The sequence below is a fragment of the Canis lupus genome, chromosome 30 (genome assembly GCF_003254725.2).
Source record: "Canis lupus dingo isolate Sandy chromosome 30, ASM325472v2, whole genome shotgun sequence".
NCBI classification, from domain to species: Eukaryota; Metazoa; Chordata; class Mammalia; order Carnivora; family Canidae; genus Canis; species Canis lupus.
Window position 1 is genome coordinate 17958775 of NC_064272.1, and position 21691 is coordinate 17980465.

The 21691-nt window shown below is 42.5% G+C and overlaps 1 protein-coding gene and 1 long non-coding RNA gene across 2 annotated transcripts; one reads left to right on the plus strand and one right to left on the minus strand.

The window, feature by feature from the left end:
- Window positions 1-8210: 8210 nt before the first annotated feature.
- Window positions 8211-20109, plus strand: LOC112675920 (uncharacterized). The gene is made up of 3 exons (XR_003146159.3): window positions 8211-8538; window positions 17571-17728; window positions 19576-20109. It is a non-coding gene; the product is annotated as an uncharacterized LOC112675920 (long non-coding RNA).
- Window positions 16022-17205, minus strand: LOC112675919 (methylsterol monooxygenase 1-like). The gene has a single exon (XM_035708802.2). The coding sequence runs from the start codon at window positions 17154-17156 to the stop codon at window positions 16278-16280; it is 879 nt and encodes a 292-aa protein (XP_035564695.1). The 5' UTR covers window positions 17157-17205; the 3' UTR covers window positions 16022-16277.
- Window positions 20110-21691: the final 1582 nt, after the last annotated feature.

Here is a 21691-nt window from a genome sequence, read left to right on the forward strand (position 1 = left end):
AACCGGGGGTCATTAGGTTGCAAAATCTCCAGCACCATCCAGGTCAATGGCTTTTTGCAGTGTTACTTGTGCCTCTACCTCTCTTGCCCTCTCCACCTGCCTTTCCCTGCTCTATGCGCCTATCTTTCCAGCGTGGGAGAGCATCCCGTTGATTCACATTTGCTTCTGCATTGATCGATCTCTGCTGGATCTTCTCTTGCTCTACAGACCTCCTTTTTCTCCCCCAGCGGTCCCACTGGGAAAAAGGAACTGAGTTAGTTCTCTTGGGTTTGTTGTTAAAAGGTGGAGGAGGGGGGACGCCTGGGTGGCTCAGTGGTCAAGCATTGCCTTCGGCCCAGGGCGTGATCCTGGGGTCCCAGGATCGAGTCCCAAATTGGGCTCCCTGCATGGAGCCTGCTTCTCCCTCTGCCTGTGTCTCTGCCTCTCTGTCTCTCTCTGTGTGACTATCATGAATAAATAAATAAAATCTTAAAAAAAAAAAAAAAGAGAGAGAGAGAGAGGCAGAGACACTGGCAGAGGGAGAAGCAGGCTCCATGCACCGGGAGCCCGACGTGGGATTCGATCCCGGGTCTCCAGGATCGTGCCCCGGGCCAAAGGCAGGCGCCAAACCGCTGCGCCACCTAGGGATCCCTCTCTCTCTCTCTTTGTGTCTCTCATGAATAAATAAATAAATACAAATCTTAAAAAAAAAAAGTTGCAGGAGGGACAGTAGACGCATCCTGGACTGAGAAGACACCTGGAGACTGAAAAACAATACAAGCCACTCTATACCATTTACACCCAGTTTTATTCAGCGTGACTTACTGACAGGGGCAGGTGCACAGCCCAGGACACGATGCAGCCCTTCTTCCCCTCGCCCCCAACCGCTCCCCCCAATGGGCCCTAATCCCCAGCTTTTATGCAGTGAGGGATATGGTAGTGTGGTTATCCATAAGTGGCACCATCTGGGCGCCAGCCACCTCTAGGAGTTATCTAAAGTGGAGCCTTCTGTGCACCACTTCAGGGAAGGGCAGAACAAGCCCCCCCGTCGTTGGGATCAGGTATGTCATCGCGTGGGTATGAATACGATGGAGAGAGAACGAGGGAATCAGGTCAGTGAGGTCCTACATTTGGTTATTCACTCCCGAGGGCAAGGAACATGCTCTTCCCACTTGTACTGGCTGAGGCCAAGTCTTGCTAAACTGTATGTACTAACTGGTTTCGGGGGAAATGGACTTTGACATTATTACTGACCCGGGAGCCAGGCCTTCGAGTGCCAAGGGCTTTTGAGCCACGCTGGGCATGGTTCCGAGGTGTGGACGTGGAAATAGGTAAGATTGATGCTTTACACACGGCTCCCTTCAAATCCGACTCCAAACTCGGGTCTCCACCCGCTCCTTACCCGAAAGCCAGGCGCCCTCTTGTGGAGGAACGCTGTCTCCTCGGAAAGGTCAGACACCAGACCACCTTTAAACTACACCTTGCCCTCTTCTGGAAACCCTTCCTGGGTAGGGAATGGGTAGATGAACTGCACTTTTTATTTTTAATTTAATTTAATTCATTCACTCATTCATTCATTCATAAGAGACAGAGAGAAGCAGAGACACAGGCAGGGGGAGAAGCATGGAGGCCTGATGCAGGACTCAATCCCAGGACCCTAGGATCACCACCTGAGCCGAAGGCAGAGGCTCAACTGCTGAGCCATCCAGGCGTCTGGAACTGCGCTTTTTAAGACATGTAACATCATATATAGTTTCATTCCTGATAATGAAACTGGGCCTACTCATATTAGCAAATACAGCAAACTATAAACAATATAATAAAAGATCACCACAATCCTATCTTCCACAGATAGCCACTATTGATATTTTGGTGTTTGTTTGTTTTAATATATGAGCTATGTAAAGAATCAACCTAAGGATAAATATAGGCGCACCTGGGTGGCTCAGTCAGTTAAGCGTCCAACTCTTGGTTTCTGCTCAGGTCACGATCCGAGGTCCTGGGATAGAGCCCCCACAAGGGTTCTGTGCTCAGCAGGGAGTCTGCTTACTCTCTCTCTCACTCTCTCTCCCCCTCTGCCCCACCCCCCTACTCGTGCACTCTCTCTTGCTCTGAAATAAATAAATGAACCTTAAAAAAATATATATATATAATATGGGTATTAAAATATACATTTAAAAAAAATAAAATATACATTTAACAGGTGAGGACATAGGTCTCTTTTGTACATAGATGTACTCCTCTTGATACCAGTGTGGCTAAACTCTATACCTTCAAGTCTTTGTGTCCCTCTTACCCTGCTCTTATTTTGTTTCCTTCAACACAGCACCTTTAACCTTTTATTGTTTATTGTCTCCCTCACACCCTCAGTGTGAACTCCAAGAAGACAGGATCGTTTCAGTTTTGCTCAATGATGTATCCCAAGTGCCTAAAGCAGTACCCCGTACATAGTAGGTGCTTCATAAATCTTTGTGGAAAGTGCCTCAAGATTATATCCTCTATTTTTTATTACTGAAAATTAGTTGTAAATGTACATAATAAACAAAAATGTATCCTGTTCCATTTTATAGCTATTTCATCATTTATTTAATCATTCCCCTGCTATAAGTCATTTAGGCTGATATAATTTTCTATCATGATAAACAATATTTCAATAGACCTCTTTGTACTCAAATATCTTTTGCTATTTCTTATTATTTTCTTAGAATACCTTCCTAGAAGGTTAATTTCTGAATTATAAGGTGGTAAGATTTAAAGCTTTCCTGATGACAATACCAAGCTGTTTTCCACGATGCTTATATCAAATTATGCTGGTGTTGGATAGATCCTCTTCTTAACCTCTGCTAACTTCCAAGCAAAGAAAATTTATATCTCATTTTAATGCATATCTCTGATTTCTAAAGAAGTCATCAAAATTGTCACAGGTATTGTCCATTTGATTTTTTTCCCTCCCCTTGAAATGTCAATTTATGTATTTAGGGGGATTTGTTTTCCTATTGAACTATGTGAGAGCTTTGTGTTTAATACTGATAATAATGTCTGTGTTTTTAGGTAGTACCCTGTGTTATATTTGTCACTTCTATTTTGCCCAGATTATTGTTTCACTTCAAATTTAATTATGGCTTTAAAAAAAAACCCTAGGAGTTAAAAGTCTTTTTGTGCTTTGATCCATCAGTATCTTTCTTTGGTACGTAATGTGCTGCTTTGGTGCTTTGGAAGTTGTTCTAAATGCAGAGAAAGTTCTTTTGTGGCCCAGTTTTTTAATTCTTAAATTGATCATGATATATCATGTGGTATAAGATGGCTACCTCAGCCAGTTTATTCCCCCCAAATGATTGGGGGGGATTCCAATAATATTTATTAAAGGAATAATATCTTTTTTTGATAGATTTTTAAATTATTTCATTATAATATATAAAGTACGTAAGTATATTAGGATTTATTCTTGGGATAGCTATCAATTTGCTAGTTTGTTATGACCTTAGTACTATACTGTGTTGATTATTGTAGCATTATAATACTTTTAATCTTGTTTTTTTTTTTTTTTTCAAATTTCTCATCTTTCAAGAACATTTTTATCTACTCTCCATTTCCCAAAATTTTAATGAACCAAGGAGGTGATTCAATGCAATTACTTCTGAACATGTTCAGGCTTGATGACACTTCCCATCTGCGCTGCATTGTGCAAATTACATGTAGCTCAGGGCTACGGTCATTGACTTTATTCTCTCCCTTTTAAAGATAAGGAAGCAAAGGTGAAGAAGTGTCAGGTGGTAGCTCTGGAGAGTCCTCTGGAGCTCTTGGAGACTAAATGGTGGGTGGGTGGGCAGGTGGGACGTCCGCCTTTCTAAGCCCTTGGTGTGCCTCTGGTTGCAGGAGGGGTGGTGAGTTTGGACACACCCACATGGATTTCCTGAGTTAAATCCTCAACTGGGTCAGTTCCCTTCATCTTCTCTCGTTTTCACAGAGATTTGGGTAGGACTCCCAAACACATTTGCAAAACTTGGGAATAAATCAGAACATTTCACATAAAAATGTAGATTTCCAACTTTTCTGGAAAAGAACAAGAGAAGCTGGCGTTCACCTGGCAAAAATTGGGGGGAACTGCTGCCCCTTTCAGATAATTTATGTGTTCCCTGGATCACTTATTTCTTTTCTCGCCTGGCCTTCCAGGCATTTGAGGGGACAATCCCAGAGTCTTGGGGACCAGGAACAGAGCTACAGGTCTGTCCCTCCTTCACTGACTCCCTCAGCTTGAATAAGGGAATGTGCATCTAGTAGAGAAATATTGTGCGAGGTTGTCACGTCACTTGCTCTCCTTCCCAGGTGATGCTCCTTCTGGTTTTCTAGTGTCCTACTCTCGCCTTTGCTCTCTGTTAGACAACAGTGAGCCACTCTTTCCTAGCTATGGTACCCGAGAACACCCACTTTCAAAGTTGAGATTTTGTCTAAAGGAAAGTAGTGGGGATTGCCACTGATATTCCACAGGTCTTTGGTTATTTCTACAAAAGCAAGCATTTGGTCCTCAGGGGAAAGTTCAGGTGTGAGAATGGTCCCTGAGCTTTAAACTCCAGGAATTCCTTAGTATAAAAATGCTCCCATTGGTCCTGTGGAAATAAACAAAGACTACCCAAACAAGAACAAATGAAGACTATGTATTCTGTGCTTGCCATAGAAAGGAGTCAGCCACCATCTCAACCCCCAGAAGCCCAAAGAATGCTAATGTCAGTCTCCCTGGATCAGAGATCTTTGAAGCTAAAAGGCTCCTTAGCAGTTGCTGAGGCCAGCCCATCTGTCATTATCATCGAACAGGCAAGGAAACTTAAGGACATAGTAAGGTGTGAATCAGCTTTCCATTGCCCCCCAGAGAGATGTAAGCAGAAAGATTCTTGCACTACTATTTATAAAACACTAGAAACAAACTTGCATACTCATCCATAGGGAACTTGTTGAATCAACTATGGCAAATCTGCACTAGAGTATGCTAAGGATGAATAACTCAGTTTAATACCATAGGGTGGTCTCCAAATGGAAAAATGGTAAAAGCAAGATAAAGTGGATAAAGCATGGTATTTCCATATAACGGAATGTTACTCAGCAATGAAATTAAATGGAGCTCTGATACGTGCTGCAGTGTGGATAAATGTTGAAAATATTTTGGTAGGTGAAAGAGGCCAGACACAAGGTCACATACTGTATGATTTCATTTATATGAAATATCTACAACAGGCAGTTCCAAAGAGAGAAAGTGGATTAGTGGTTGTCTAGGGCTGGGGTTGGGAAAAGAAGGGTGATTGCTAATGAATACATGGTTTCTTCTTGGAGGCATGAAAATATTCTAAAATTGATTGTGGTTGCACAACCCTTCAAATATACTAAAAACCAGGGAATTGTACACTTCAAATTGTTGAATTGTGAATTGATCTCAATAAAGCTTTTATATTAAAAATCACATTTGAAAAACAAAAGTCAAGTAGAGAATTACATAATATACCACTTTTTTCCTAAGAGGGGGAGTAAAATTACAGTAAAAAAAAATCACAAAGGAAGGATGAACCATAAGGTAAAAATAAATTATTACCTACAGGAAAAGAAAAGGATAGAGCAAAGGATCAAGGATAGAAGCTAGAATTCTCTGAACAGACTTTGTAGTTTTGACTTTGGAACCATGAAAATGTATAAGTATAGAACATTTTAAAAAATCCTTAAACAATTAAAAGCAATGCGAACTTTGTATCAGTTATAGTTCTTTAGAAGTGTATAAACTGTATAAAGAAGATCTCTTTCTAGTGACTTTATTTATTTATTTTTTTAAAGATTGTCTTTATTTGAGAGAGAGGCAGGGCAGCCTCCCAGGGCCCCAGAATCATGACCTGAGCTGAAGGCAGTTGCTTACCTGACTGAGCTACCAGGTGCCCCCCTTCCTAGTGACTTTATTATTTTTTTCCTAGTGACTTTAAAACAGTTATTTGATTATATATCCCTAAGAACAAAAAGAGTCACAAAAATATCCTAAGCTGTTTTCAGTAATCATATTTTTAGTGATAGCTTTGATACTCTTATCTCAAGACTGTTGTGTGTGTATATATATATATAGATAGATAGATAGATAGATATAGATATAGATATATGTATTTTTTTAAAGAATTTATTTATTTATTTGAGAGACAGAATGAGAGCACAAGTATCAGGGAGAGGGAAAAGCAGGCTCCCCACTGAGCAGGGAGCCCGCTGTGGGGCTTGATCCCAGGACCCTGGGATCATGACCTGAGCTGAAGGCAGACACTCAAGTGACTGAGCAACCAGGTGCCCCAAGATTGTTGGATATATTATATGAAAGAGTAAATAAGTGTTTCTGTGTTGAGGACTGGGGTTTTTAGCATGAGAGAAAGAAGGAAGAAATAAAGATCAATATAACAACCTTATAATCCTGTATTGGAATTGGAAGTATCAATATGAACCCATAATGTGTTTTATTTATCCATATTTATTAATCTCTATATTTATGAATTATCTTTATCATCTCTCTCTCTCTCTCTCTCTGATATTGTGATTTATAACAAGAAATATATATTTGCTCTTTGTCTCCATTTCTGGCACATAGCTCTTAGGGCCCTTGAAATTTCCTAAGAGATGAGAGGGTTAAAGGTGTGTTTTGTTATGTTAATTGGGTGACTCTTGGACCCCACCTAAAAATAGGGACCAGGGGAATCCATCATGTGACGGGGATTGGAAGTGTGTCAGTCCCACCCCCTGACCTCAGGAGAGGGGAAAGGGGCTGGGTGGTTGAGTTGATTGCCAGTGACCAATGTTTTAATCAGTTATGCCTGTATAAGGAAGCCTCCCTAAAAACCCCAAAGGATGGGGATCAAAGAGCTTCAGGGTTGGTGAACATGTGGAGAAGTGGGGGGGAATGGTGCATTCCAAGAGGCCATGGAAGCTCCCCTGTCCCTTCTCCATACCTTGTTTTATGTATTTCTTCCATCTGGCTGTTCCTCAGTTATAATAAACTGATAATCTAGTAAGTAAAATGTTTCTCTGAGTTCTGTGAGATGTTGTAGCAAATTAATTGAACCCAAGGAGGGAGTCATTTGAACCTCTGATCTATAGCTTATTGGAACTAACTGATCTGTAGGTTGGTCAGGAGGTGATTATCAGGGCTTGCAAATGGCATAAAAGTGTGTGTGTGTGTGTGTGTGTGTGTGTGTGCACATGCACGCATGCATGTGCTTGTGTATGTGTGCATGTGTGTATGGGGTGGGGAGACAATCTTATGGGACTGAGCCCTTAATCTGTGGGATCTGACACTATCTTCAGGTAGATAGTGTCTGAATTGATTTGGACTCTGTGACACCCAGTTGGTGTTGCAGAGAATTGCTTGGTGTGATGAATAACCTCCAGATACTTCGCGACCAGAAGTGTCAGGAGTGAAGTGTTTCACGTGAGTAGGAAAGGAAACACATAGAAAACAAAGATATAATAAGGAAGAACTGGGTTTTCTCCCTAGGTGGAAAACTGAGTCTTTCCTTTTCCTCTATAATCTGTGTCTATCTTTGTATATTGTCCTAGCTCTGACCACCAAAAAAAAAGGCCTGTATATATACAGGGCTAAAAAAAAATTATTTCTCATTCTCCATGGAGTTTACTTTCTATAGCTCTGTTCTCCTGGGAATCTGATAAGAGTGGAATGTCAGCTGCGTTACTAGGCAACATGGCTTGTGGTAAAAATGGTGCACTGTATCTGGACAGTGAGGACAGTGAATGAATTAGAAAGACCTAGTGGGAAGCTATGGTTTGGGGGTTCCCTGAGAATCATGACTTGGAACTGGGCATGTCCCTTGTTGGGACATGGGAACAAGCTTGTCCTATAGAACTGTTGCTAGAGATATTGGTTCCTAATTGGGATAAGAGGTTTTTAATCATTGTTTATCTGAAATTGAGGCTTAACTGGGCATCCTGTGTTTTAGCTGGCAACCCTATGATGGGAACTGTTGGGGGGCGGGGGTCACAAACTGGCCCCTGTACCAGAGGGCAAGGGCAAATTGGAGAATGGCAGACCACTCCGGGTCAGCAGGTGGCCAGTTTCATCAAGAGAACTTACTTACGAGGCTTGTTTTATGTGGCTGCAAGATGAGCAGATCTTTACCTACCAGAATCTTAAAAGTTTATACAGAGGCCTTTGTGTGTGTGTGTGTGTGTGTGTGTGTGAGAGAGAGAGAGAGAGAGAGAGAGAGAGAGAGAGAGAACAATAAAGAATTTAGTGAAAGAACATGGAACAGTCACGGATTTGTGGGAACAGTGGCGAACCAGCTTCTGCTTTGGGCAGGAATGGGGAAGTCTCTGTTACCAGAGCCCAAAACTCATGCCACAGACCCAGACACTAGGATGGCCACGGTGGACTCCAGAGGCGGCAGCTCGTTACACAAACTGTCACTGTGCACAGGCGGAGTGCTGGACCCTGCTGCCTTGACTGGCTTCAGTTACACGCACGGTCCAGATGGTCCCCACACCTTACTCTCTCAAGGATACGTCCTTGGAATAGCTCCCACTGTGGGAAGGGTAAGCAGAACATACATTCCAAGGACTGGAGGTGGAGTTGGCGGTAGATTAATGGAGAGGGTGAGTGGTGGTAAGGAGCCTCTGATTTTCCCAGTCAAGCTCATGGGTCAACCAGCAGTCTGCATCTCTTGATGACCAATGAGGGCAGGGAGTGGAATGCCTAGAGAAATGCCTGTCACTGCTCGGCTGGTGTGCTGTGTTTCCTGTCCTTGGGATCCTTACTCTAAGTGAAGTCAATGTCAAGTGTGACCTAGAGTAGTTATGTGAGTCCAGATGTTTAAAAGAGCCAGAAAAGAATGCCAAAGTAGGAGGGGAGCCTGGGTGACTCAGTCGCTTAAGCATCTGCCTTCAGCTCAGGTCATGATCCCAGGGTCTTGGGATCGAGCCCCACATCTGGCTCCCTCCTCAGTGGGGACCTGCTTCTCCCTCTCCGTCTTCCCCTGCTTATGTTTTTTTTTTTTTCTCTCTCAACTAAATAAATAAAATCTTTTCCTTTTTTAAAGAAAAGAATGTGAAAGTAGGCATTGTAACTTAGAAACAGTGACCAGCTCAAGATCATTCTTACCCTGAGAACCCAAATTGGGATCTCTAAATACTATTTATTTAAGTGAAATGGCTGATTCCATTAGGACAGCAAAAGTACAGGATGAACTTGGAATGTCTTGTCCTAAAAAAAGCAGGACCAGGGGCACCTGGGTGGCTTAATTGGTTGGGCATCTCCTTTGGCTCAGGTCATGGTCTTGAGGTCCTGGGATCAAGTTCTGCGTTGGGCTCTCAGTGAGGAGCCTGCTTTTCCCTCTCCCGTCTGCTGCTTCCCCTGTTTGTTCTGGATATATCTATTACCTCACTCTTGCTCTCTCTTAAATAAATAGACAGAATCTTTTTTTTTTTTTTTAAAGCAGGACCATGTGAAGGTGACTATGTTTGTGTTAGAGAACTCAGGAGCTTGTATGGAGAAGCTAGGATTTGCTTATGAGAAAAGGGTATAAAGCAGGTATTGGGTATGTGAGGATTCATTATGTCATTTCCTCTAAATTTGTATTTTTGGAATTGTCCATAATAGAAATCTAAAAATAATAAAATAAGAAGTGGCTGTGCCAATTTCTATTCCCTCCAGGAATTGTAAAATGACAATTATAATTTAAAATGTCTGTACAGGATTGAAGTAGTATAAATTATTTATACATCTATTGTTTTATTTTAAAAGATTTTATTTACTTATTTATTTGAGAGAGAGGATGTGAGCAAGAGAGCACAAGCAAGGAGAACAGCAGAGGGAGAGGGAGAAGCAGACTCCCCACCGAGTGGGGAGCCCGATGTGGGGCTCTATCTCAGGACCCTAAGATCATGACCTGAGCCAAAGGCAGCTGCTCAACCAACGGAGCCAACCAGGCACCCCTCCTTCTATTATTTTAAACATATTTTTATTTTATTTTTTATTTTTTTAATAATAAATTTATTTTATATTGGTGTTCAATTTGCCAACACACAGAATAACACCCAGTTAAATATATTTTTAAAGACAAGTTGTTATTTAAAAATTTTCAAGTTTTTTTTTTATCAGAGAGAGAGAGAGAGAGAGCATGTGAGATCATGAGCAGGAGAGAGGGGCAGAGGGAAAGGGAGAAGCAGGCTCCCCACTGGGCAGGGAGCCCGATGCAGGGCTTGATCCCAGGACCACAGGATCATGACCTGAGCCACAGGTAGACGCTTAACCAAGTAAGCCACCCTGGTGCCACCAACAAGTTGTTATTTAGGTTGGGAGTTTGAAAACTGAGTATAAAAAGACCGAGTTGTAAAAAATTGCAGAGACGCAACTACAATAAAGTTAAATACATAAGTGAAAAACTAGCTTTAACAAGTAAGGAGCTAAGGCTGAGAGGGAATTTCTTTTTTTTTTTTTTTTTTTTGTTAAAGATTTTATTTATTTATTCATGAGAGACACAGAAAGAGAGAGGCGGATGAGAGGGAATTTCAATTCTGTTCAATAGAATAAGCCAGAGGAAGCAGTGACCACTGTGGGATGTGTGCACCTCTGAGCTCCCTGTTCTTTCCTCTGGGAGCAGAGATGGGGCAAACCAACCACCCTGGGTCCCAAGAAGACCAATTTTGTGAGTCTTGAGGTTGAGGCAACTTTCCTGCCTCTGCACATACAGGGCTCCTAGGGCAAGTCATCACTGCGCCTCACCACAAAGGGACCCTCTTAAACAATAGTTAAGTGACCCTGATGAAGGAGGATACTTCTTCATTAGAGGAGCCAGGGTTACTAAGAGTTACTGTTCAAAAAGTCTCTTCTCATATGTTCAGGTCCCATGAGGAAGTTGTACTGCGTCACAGGTGGACAGCAGGGCTGTATCTGAGTGCCCTCTTCGGGTAGTGTAGATGCTGGCAAGCCCCACACTGTGGCTCAGCCTGTACCAGGTTACCAAGATGCCCCTCGCCCAAGAAGTACCCTCTCCCCCACAATTCCACTTGCTATCCTTTGGCCCCCTCCTTTATCCATCCCACCCCCCACCTTCCGTCTACTTGTGGAACACGCCCTGGGCCTCAGCAGAAGGGTCTCTGCGGTTGAAGGCCTTCTGGACAATTGCCAGACTTGAGGTCTGCTCATAGTTACTGGAAAGCAGGTTTCAAAAATAGAAATAGCTGTGGTAAAAACTGTGGTCAGAGCCATCAAACCACAGCAAAGCCAACTTCTTTCTCTTGAAATCTCATTTCTGAGAAATGATCTGTTTCCAGTGGGGCAAACTCTAGTTCCTAAAGGTGCAGAAGAATCCTGTGGTGGATGATACCTCACTTTATCTGACCCTGCCTGACTTGTCAGCAGGAAACTAATGTCATAGCCAAGTTGGGTCCTTTCTGGATATGCAACTGGTGCCTAATACATATCTTTTAAATCAAATTTACTCTTGCTTTAGCCCCTTGATTTTTTGGGTAATGGAAACACAATTAAAATCATGCTGAAAAACATTTCTTTCTAAAAAACTTTAGAGTCTAGTTTTTAGAATGACATGAGCTTTACTTTTTTAAAAATTTTTATTTATTTATGATAGTCACACACATGGTGTGGGGGGGGGCGCAGAGACATAGGCAGAGGGAGAAGCAGGCTCCATGCACCAGGAGCCTGACGTGGGATTTGATCCCGGGCCTCCAGGATCAGCGCCCTGGGCCGAAGGCAGGCGCTAAACCACTGAGCCATCCAGGGATCCCCTGAGCTTTACTTTTTATGCGATTCTACTTCTTCCTGTTAAAACACTGGAAGGTCTGCCTTGGGAGCACAAATTACAGAGTAATTATTTTGGTTCAACATACATATAAGGCAAGAAGAACAAATGGTTAGGACTGTATTTTAGATAAAACAAAGTGTTCCTTCGCCAGACATTTTGGGTCTTTTTCCTCTCTTGCTGCTTTGCAAGTAACACCCTTGTTGTCCAAATACTGTGACTCTCTAAGCCTGTGAAGAGAAATTTTTGTGTGTGTGTGTGTCTGTGTGTGTGTGTGTGCAGTGGGGTTTTATGTGCTCTTTCCCTGCCATGACATTGCTATCCTGCCATTCTCCCCAGACTCATCTGGTATCTTTCTCTGCCTACTTGAAAGAAAATTTCCTGTTGGTCCTCCTAACCTTTTTCTACAGTTGTTCTGAAGACACCAAGAGAGACCTGGGCACTTTCCTTTTATTTGTTTGTTTGTTTATTTACTGTTTTGTCTCTTAGGAAAACATTTTACATATGACATCCATGGGCTCAAATCTCTCATACTCTCTGTAAAATTCATCCAGACAAATATTTAGTAAGTGTCTATAGTTAGCAGGAATCTATCAGGAATAAATTTGGCTGCAAGTAACAAGAAAACTAACCTATAGAGGCTTAAGAAATGCTCATTTTTCTCATGTAACAAACATTTAGGAGACATGGAGCTTCTGGAATTGGTTCAGTGGTTGATATAAAAATATTATGGATAACATCTGTGATTGTTTTGCCATTTCCTCATGACTTCAAGATAACTCTTGAGCTCCATGTTCATCCATATGACTCCATATTCAAGGTGGGGAGAAGGGAGAGGAGCCATGCTAGCATTGTCTGTGCTTTAATGTTAGGAAAGAACAAGATTTTCCAGAACCTTCCAACACTTTTGCGAACATCTCATTGGCCAGGACTTTGTCACATGGTGAGTTCTAGCTGCAAGAGTAGCTGGGAAAGCAACTATTTAGCTTTTCCCATTCTAAACTTACAGCCCAGGAAAGAAGGAAGTTGGTTAGTGGGACTGGGTTAGTCCTACAGTGTCTACAATGAAATTCTTCCAGCTGTATTTGGAAAAGTAAATGGCATCAGGGAAGTTCAACATCCAAACATTAGGAGTTCTGGGAGCAGGAAACAGAAAAGCAGAGAGGATGGCATCAGCAATAAAATGCTTCAAAAAAAATCTCAGGGTTGAAGGACTTAAGTTTCCAGGTAAAAAGTCTCACCTAAGTGCCTAGCACATGGATGAATATCATATATTGGGGCAGCCCTGGTGGCTCAGCGATTTAGTGCCGCCTGCAGCCCAGGGTGTGATCCTGGAGACCCGGGATCGAGTCCCCACGTCAGGCTCCCTGCATGGAGACTGCTTCTCCCTCTGCCTGTGTCTCTGCCTCTCTCTCTCTCTCTCTCTCTCTCTCTCTCTCCTCTCTGTGTATTCTCATGAATAAATAAATAAAATCTTAAAAAAAAAAGAATATCATATATCGTTGTGAAATTTCAGAACCCTTGGGTCAAAGAGGAGATCCTATAGGCTTCTAGAGAGAGAAAGGAAAAAAAAAAACAACAACAAAAAACAGTCTACCAAAAAAAGGATCAGGAACCAACACTGGAAGTTAACATTGGAAGAATGCTTTTAACAGTGGAAGCTAGAAGAAAATAGAGAACATGGGATGCCTGGGGATGGCTCAGTCGGTTAAGTATCTGCCTTTGGCTCAGGTTATGTTCTCAGGGTCCTGGGATTGAACCCCACATTGGGGCTCCCTACTCAGTGGGGAGCCTGTTTCTCCCTCTCCCTCTGCTTGCTGTCCCCCCTCCTTGTGCTCTCTCTCTGTCAAATAAATAAATCTTTAAAAAAGAGAGAGAAAATGGAAGAATACCTCTAAAATTCTGAGTGAAGGGACACTTGGGTGGCTCAGCGGTTGAACATCTGCCTTTGGCTCAGGGCATGATCCTGGAGTCCCAGGATCGAGTCCCGCATCAGGCTCTCTTCATGAAGCCTGCTTCTCCTCCTCTTCATATGTTTCTTCCTCTATTTCTGTGTCTCTCATAAATAATAATAAAATAAAATAAAATAAAATGTAAAATAAAATTCTGAGTGAAAATAATTTACAATCTAGAACTTATGCCCAAAGTATTAGTCTACTGTGAAGGTGAAATAAAGACATTTTCAAACATGTGAGGCTTCTTGTTATTTCTCATACTCTTTCTCAGGAAGTTACTGGAGGATGTGTTTCAGCAAAATGGGGGAGTAAAGCAAGAAAGAAAAAAGGCAGGGGGCAGCCCGGGTGGCTCAGTGGTTTAGTGCTGCCTTCAGCCCAGGGTGTGATCCTGGAGTCCCGGGATCAAGTCCCACATCGGGCTCCCTGCATGGAGCCTGCTTCTCCCTCTGCCTGTGTCTCTGCCTCTCTCTCTCTCTCTCTCTCTGTGTCTCTCATAAATAAATACATTTTTAAAAATCTTTAAAAAAATAAAGAAAAGGGATCCCTGGGTGGCGCAGCGGTTTAGCGCTTGCCTTTGGCCCAGGGCGCGATCCTGGAGACCAGGGATCGAGTCCCACGTCGGGCTCCCGGTGCATGGAGCCTGCTTCTCCCTCTGCCTGTGTCTCTGCCTCTCTCTCTCTCTCTCTCTGTGTGTGTGACTATCATAAATAAATAAAAATTTAAAAAAATAAAGAAAAAAGGCAGGGATACAGAAACAGGAGACCCAACAGAGGTGAAAAGTGAAGAAAATCCAGGATGATACTGAAGGGATAATGCAAGATGACAAGTGTGTAGCAGGCATGGAGGACAACAAGCCTAGATTTGCTCAGATCATAGGCTCTGGGAGAGAGTTCCTCAGAAAGGTGAGATTTATAAAATGCCTTCTGTGAACACATGCCTTGAGAAGAGATTTAAACAACTGGAGGAGAATTTAAGAATGGATTGCTGAAAAGTTCATTAACAGCTAATAAAAGGTCGCCAAGTAAAAAATTAAGACCATGATTAACTCAAGGAAATAAATGTACAAGAAAGGAAAAATAATCATAGCCTGTTACATGGCTCAGCTCTGAGTGACATACAAAATCATAATAACATAAAAATGAACATTGATGTAAATAAAATTATGGCATAACTGTATCGGGCTGGATAGGGGACAGAAATCTTAGTGTGGCAGGAGATGAGGGATAAAGGACATATGTCTTCACCAGTCATGGTATGAAGACAATAGCTTATATCCCAAACTGAAAATGAAGTAGTAATCCAAGCATTCTATTTAAAGATACAGAGGCAAATATCAAAAGAATTGGTTAAAAGAGTTAAAAGAAGTTGTATCTGGGACTGGGAAATGGAAGAAGAGGGAAGAGAGACTGTTGTTTTTCTGACAGATCTTATTGAACTATTGGACTCTTTAAACTATCACTATGGGGGCACCTGGGTGGCTCAGTGGTTGAGTGTCTGCCTTTGGCTCTGGTCATGATCCCGGGGTCCTCGGATCAAGTGCCACATCAGGCTCCCTGCAGGGAGCCTGCATCTCCCTCTGCCTTTGTCTCTGCTTCTCTCTGTGTGTCTCTCACGAATAAATAAAAATAAAAATATTTTTAAAAATCATCACTATACATAACCTCAAAACAAAAAAGTAAAAAGAGAAGAAAGTTGACACTCATCTAATTCAAGTAGATATCCTTATTTTATCCATCTTAAGATTTTTTTTATCAGACCAAAAAAAAATCACATTTATTTCAATAGTTCAAAGTGCAAATACAGCAAGTCAGTTCACAATGTTTCAAGATACAGTTTTAAGTATAATGAAAACTTGATATACAAAAATGAAAGGGTAAATAGCAGAAATAAAGCTCAATTTTTTAAAAAAAATTCAAGTAACCCGAAAACCTTTAGACTAAAATATCCCATTTACAACAATTCGGAAACATCTTAATTTATAGATACCAGTAGCACATTGCCATCCGAAAGGGCTTCTCAAAGAAGGAGAATCACCCCAACCCAGTCAGCTTAGGACCAGAGTGGAAGTTCTTGGGGTGGGTTAAGAACTCACTGTCGATCGATATGGTTCGACCCATGATACTTGGATGTTTAGGCCAATTCTAGAAAATGTTTAAAGTTCAATATGAGGCCAACACCCTGCTAAGAGATACTGAAATGGCCACTATATATTTACAAGATTTTAAAGACCCATCTTAGCTTCAGGCCTCTGCTGTTACGGGGGAAAGACAGACTGATCCTTCTTCCATTACTTAGAACCATTCTGTAAGGTTAGCAACACGGCCTCTACAACCTCCTCACGAAAATCATACTTCGTTATAGATTTACTTATTTCTACACATACAGAACTTTTATGTAAAGTAGAAAAAGTTCCCGCTAGGAAGATAATTAAAGGTTGTTAATGTTCTTTGTATCACTTAGCAGCCAAGACACAGGTTTATTTCTGCTCCGCAGAAGCAAGGTTAGCTATTCGCTTCAATTCAGGGAGGTGTGTGCTTTCAGGATGGTGGAGATGAGATATTTATTGCATCTTTTTCTCAATCTTCTTCATCTTTTCATTATAGGCAGTAAAGTGAGAGTCTGTTCCGAAAATTCTATCCCACCATGTAAATGTGGAAGCATACTTTCCAATGAAGTTCATGTGGTGGAAATCATGATGCCGAGAACCAGCATAGAAAGGGATCAGGTTTAAAGGGTTTAGGGGAATGTCATAGCCACTATGGACATCAATAGTTCCTATCAAATGAATGGTCACCAATGCCCAAAGGAGAATGACATCACATAAAAGCATGATTCCAATGAAAAATCCAGTTCCAAGAATCAGAGTTTCCAAAGGATGTGCATATTCAGCTTCCATTCCAAATGGAGCCTGAAACTCATGATGAACTTTATGAATGTATTTATATATTCTTTTGTGATGCAAGAGCCTATGCAGGAAATAGTGCCAGGTATCCTCAATCACCGCACAGCCAAAGCATCTTGCCAAAAGCATATACCATCTTGGCATTCTTTGCCAATCATAAGGTATATTAAAATACTCTGTAAAATAATAAGTTCCACAGATCAAAGGAAGCTGGATACAAAAGTGATTAAAGAGAAGCACTTTAAAACATTTCCATTGGTTTTCCCATGTTTCTGGTTTATCCTTTTGAATTTTGTACTTTTTCATGAAAGGTATAAATTGAAACAAAAATCCAGGTAAACAGAACAAGAAATAAAGAACTTCGTGAACTATCAAGGATCCCCATGTTGCAATCTGGAACTTTGTATAATTATTCAACATATAGTTCCAAGCATTTTTAAATGGTTCTTGTAGAGGGTTCTCAGGTAAAAGTGAATCTACATACTCCACAGCCAAGGATGCTGAACTAAAGATGCTGATACTTTCATTTGTTGCCATTTTTCAAATCTCTGCAGGAAGCCTTAGAATTCTGGCTGAGTGGCGGGAACCCCATCTTAAGATTCAAATAAAGTCTTACCTGGGTCAATTAACTTAGTGGAACACAAATGGAACCACATCATCCTGAAAGGTTAATTATCAGGTTCCCATTTAATGCAGTGATTCCCAGCCCTGACTGCACAACTCAGGTTAATTGCACATTAGAATCTCATGGAGAACTTGGAGAACTTTTAGAACCTGCTCAAGCCACACCTCATCTAAGCCAATCTAACTGAATCTCCAGAGCCTGCAGGGGCAGCCCTAGGTTTTTAAAGTATTTCAGGTGATTCTAATGTGTAACAAGATTGAGAACTGGCCTAATGACCACCTGAGGAACATGTTTTAAAATTAGCCTGACATTTCCTTTTGATGCAGCTCATATGATACTTATCAGTGGCACATGATCTACTGAAGAGTTTGGCCCCACTTCCAGGAGGAGGAGGTGATGTGGAAGACGTAAGTGGAAGCTGACATGCACACCCAGCATGAGGCGGGACTGGACCAGGCTATCTAGGCTACATGGAGAAGTCAAGGTCAGTGTCGTTACAATCCTTAGGTCAGGAGAGCAGTGGTCTTCATGGTTTCAACATGAGATTAGGGTTTCAGGGTGCAGATCACAGATTTATTTACTTTCTTCTTTTTTTTTCCATTTTCAACTCCTCCTGAAGACCAAATGCTGGAAGATTTCCTCTTTACCTGGTGTTTGGACCATGAGTTAGTCAGTGACCCTTGAAAACACAAACACTTAAGAACAAGCCTTTAAAATCACTATTTTTTAGCAGATGATAAGTATACCTGATGACCCCATTACAGCCCCCTACCTGTCTTTGGTAGGGGGATTTGGGCTGGCAGACCACTTTTTATTAGTCTTAGAGGCAGGATGGCTTCATGATTCATCGGGTCTGCATCCTAGTTTTTATTTTCTATTTATTTGAGAGAAACGGGACATGAGTTGGGGGAGATGCAGAGGGGAAGACTCTCAAGCAGACCTGCTGCTGAGTGGGGAGCCTGACTCCGGGCTCGATCTCACAGCCCTGAGATCATGACCTGAGCCTAAACCAAGAGTTGGATGCTCAACTGACTGAGCCACCCAGGTGCCCCAGGTCTGCATCTGATTTTTAAGAACACATTTTATGGACAAGCATTAGGTCAGCAGCAACGTCCCACTTGGCATTCTTCATAAATCAAATGCAGAAAACACTTGGAGGCAAGATATGCCAGGATTTCTAGGGCTGTATCAAGAAATCAAGGTCATTATCATTATAACCCAAGTCAAGAGCAATGGCCTCAGGTCTCAACTCTTAGGATGTAGTTTTGGCAGTGATAGGGTGCCCTTACCTGAGGCACAGGAGAGAAACTTGGTTGTAAGCAAAATAGAGACTTTCATCTTCCTGGAGTATAAACTCCCTCTAGGCTTTGCTAGATTTCTCTGAGGCTGGCCTTGAGATCAGAAATGGAGATATAATTGCAATGTTCTAAGTGCTTTGTGTGGGTTATCATTGCAGAGGACTTCAGGTAGTTACAAATAAGCATCCAACGTCAAGGTAGAAGGCTCAGGCTGGGATAGCACTAGGTTCAATATCCACAGGGCAAAAGGGACTATGGAAAAGATGTGAGGGAGGGCTGTTGGGAGGCCGTAGAAGGTAGAGGTGATGGTGCCAGAGGGCCCTCCTTCTCGACTTCTCTTTCCTTTTTATTCAACCCACCTATCCCACGCATCTCTGCTGCTTGCCCTCTCATCCTGTCCTGGGAAAAATCCCAGGACCGGGTGGGTTCTAGAGTGGGTGGACACGGCTGTGTCAATGTGCAGTGGGAGGCAAATGGCTTCCTACCTGGTGCCGAGGTCCACGGGGTCAGTGGACTTGCAGTCAGGGCCCTCTTGGGTGATGTGACCAGCTGTGTTCTCTGCACCTGCTTTACCAAGCCTGGGGCCTCAGTGGGATGTTGAGCTCAGGAAGGATGGTAAAATGTAGGTCTGTGATGTTAGTGTTGCAGAGGGAGCCACTTCCCAGACCAGACTCAGGATCATCACCTTATAAATTGGTGATCAGACTTAGAAAGTTGTAGCTAAGTGGATGCCTGACTAGATGGGGACAGAAGTGCCTTGTTCTAGGTTTTTATAAACTGTGGTCACCAGCATTTTCAATTCCTTTGGGTTTTTTTGTTTGTTTGATTTTACTTTTTTAAAAAGACTCTATTTGACAGAGAGAGCACAAGCAGGGCAGAGGCAGGGGCAGGAGGAGAAGCAGGCTCCCCGCTGAGCAGGAGCCCAACTTGGGGCTCAATCCCAGGACCCTGAGATCATGGCCTGAGCCAAAGGTGGACACTTAACCAACTGAGCTACCCAGTCGCCTCATTTTCAATCCCTTTGATTTTTCAGTGAGATTCAAAGAGGCGTGGCTGAACATAAAGAGAAACCCCTTGAGCAGCTGAAAGGCAAACAAATCCAGATGAAGGCCTTAAGGCACCGCAGCTGAGTGTGGTGGGTTAATAGGAGCGCCCATGGCTCTGTAGGGGCAGAGGGAGGATGACAGCGGCTGACCTTCAACCTTGTCTAGGAGAGGTGCCCTACCCTCCAGCTGCAAGGATGGTAAGTCAGGATGGGTGGGTTCTGTGACACCCCGGGTAAGGGGCAAGGGGCACAGGTCATCCATTCTATGTTAAAGGCACAAGGTGTGTTTTCCCCAGATTCTCCTTGGTCAGTTCTCTCCCTTTCCCCTTTGAAACCCTGAGGTTTAAAAGCTGAAGAACCTAGATGCCCAGGGGTGTGTGTGTGTGGTGCGGGGAGGGGGGGCAGCCCGGGTGGCTCAGTAGTTTAGCGCCACCTTCAGCCCAGGCCATGATCCTGGAGACCCGGGATCGAGTCCCATGTCGGGCTCCCTGCATGGAGCCTGCTTCTCCCTCTGCCTGTATCTCTGCCTCTCATGAATAAAGAAATAAAATCTTAAAAAAAAAAAAATACACCTGAAGACGGAACCCTCATACATTGCTGATGAGAATGTCTGAGAGTACAACTGCTCTGGAAAACAGGCAGTTCCTCAAAATGTTAAGCATAGAGCTACCACATGACCTGTAATTTCACTCCTAGAAATACACTCGAGGATTGAAAATATGTCCACACAAAAACTTTGTAAAAGAATGTTAAAAAATATTCATAGCAGCATTATTCATTATATCCAAAAAGTGTAAACCATCTATGTCCAACAGATGAATGGATAAACAAAGTTTGGTATAACCATGCAATGGAGTATTACTCAGCCATGAAAAGGAATAAAGTACTGATACATGCTAGGACATAGATAAATCCTGAAAATACGCTAAATAAAATCAGACACAGAAAACCATTTGTTGTGTGATTCAGTTTATATGAAATATCCAGATAGGCCTATCTATAGAGGCAGAGTAGATGTTCTGGTTGCTAGGGGTTGGGGAGGGGGAATTGGAAGTGACCTTTTTTTTTTTTTTTTTTTTTTACGAGGAACTCCACCTCCAGTGATAGTGGACCCAAAATACTTTACCTTGGGTTGTAGAGGGGGCAAGAGTGATTTTACCGTAGGTGTTTCTAGGGCCCTGGAAAGTCTACCTTAAGTGATGGTGCAGGCCAAGGAGGCTTTTCCTTAGGGAATTGTCTAAGAAAATGCCACCATAGTTTATGTAGGGTCAGAGGACTCATCTTAGTGATGTGGGGGTGGGGGAAGGAATCTCTATTTTAGGTGATTGTGGGAACACAAAACAAGCAACTTTAGGTGATCTGGGAAGCCCAGGAAACTCCACCTTAATTAACTATAAAAAAACAGAAGAAATTCTAACTTAGGTGATGTTGGGGTGGGGAAAGGAAGAATCGCTCCCTTCAATGACTTTGGGGGTCCCAGAAAATACTCCTTTAGGTGATATTAAGGGCCCAAAAAGTTATAGCCATATGAAGAGGGCCAGGATCTTTTTTTAAATATTTTATTTATTTATTCATGAGAGACACAGAGAAAGTGGCAGAGACACAGGCCGAGGGAGAAGTAGGCTCCTTGCAGGGAGCCCAATGTGGGACTCGATCCTGAGATTCCAGGATTACGTCCTGAGCCTAAGACAGACACTCAAACCGCTGGGCCATCCAGACATCCCGAGTGTCAGGATTCTTACCTTGAGGGGACTGGTAGTGGGGTGGGGGAGCCTAAGAACACTATCCTAGGGAATTGGAGGACCAAAAAACTCTAGGTTATTTGTCATAAGTGGAACACAATCCTAAGTGATTGTGGGCACCCAGGAGTCTCCAACAGGTCTCAGGTAGCTGGATTATAGGTGATTACTGGGGGTAGAGGGAGGTTGGGTGGATGACGGGTATCTCTACCTTAGGTGATTGTAGGGATGAGGAAACTATGCTAACGTGTGATTGTGCATGCCAAGAAAACTCTACTTAGCTAATATGTACCATGAAACTGTACCTTAGGTAATTGTGGGGAAAATGGGTGCGTTGAACTCTATGCTTTGGTGATGAGGGACCA

Excerpts from the sequence above, each read along its gene's own strand:
- LOC112675919 (XM_035708802.2), bottom strand. The coding sequence starts at position 17,156 with ATGGCAACAAATGAAAGTATCAGCATCTTTAGTTCAGCATCCTTGGCT.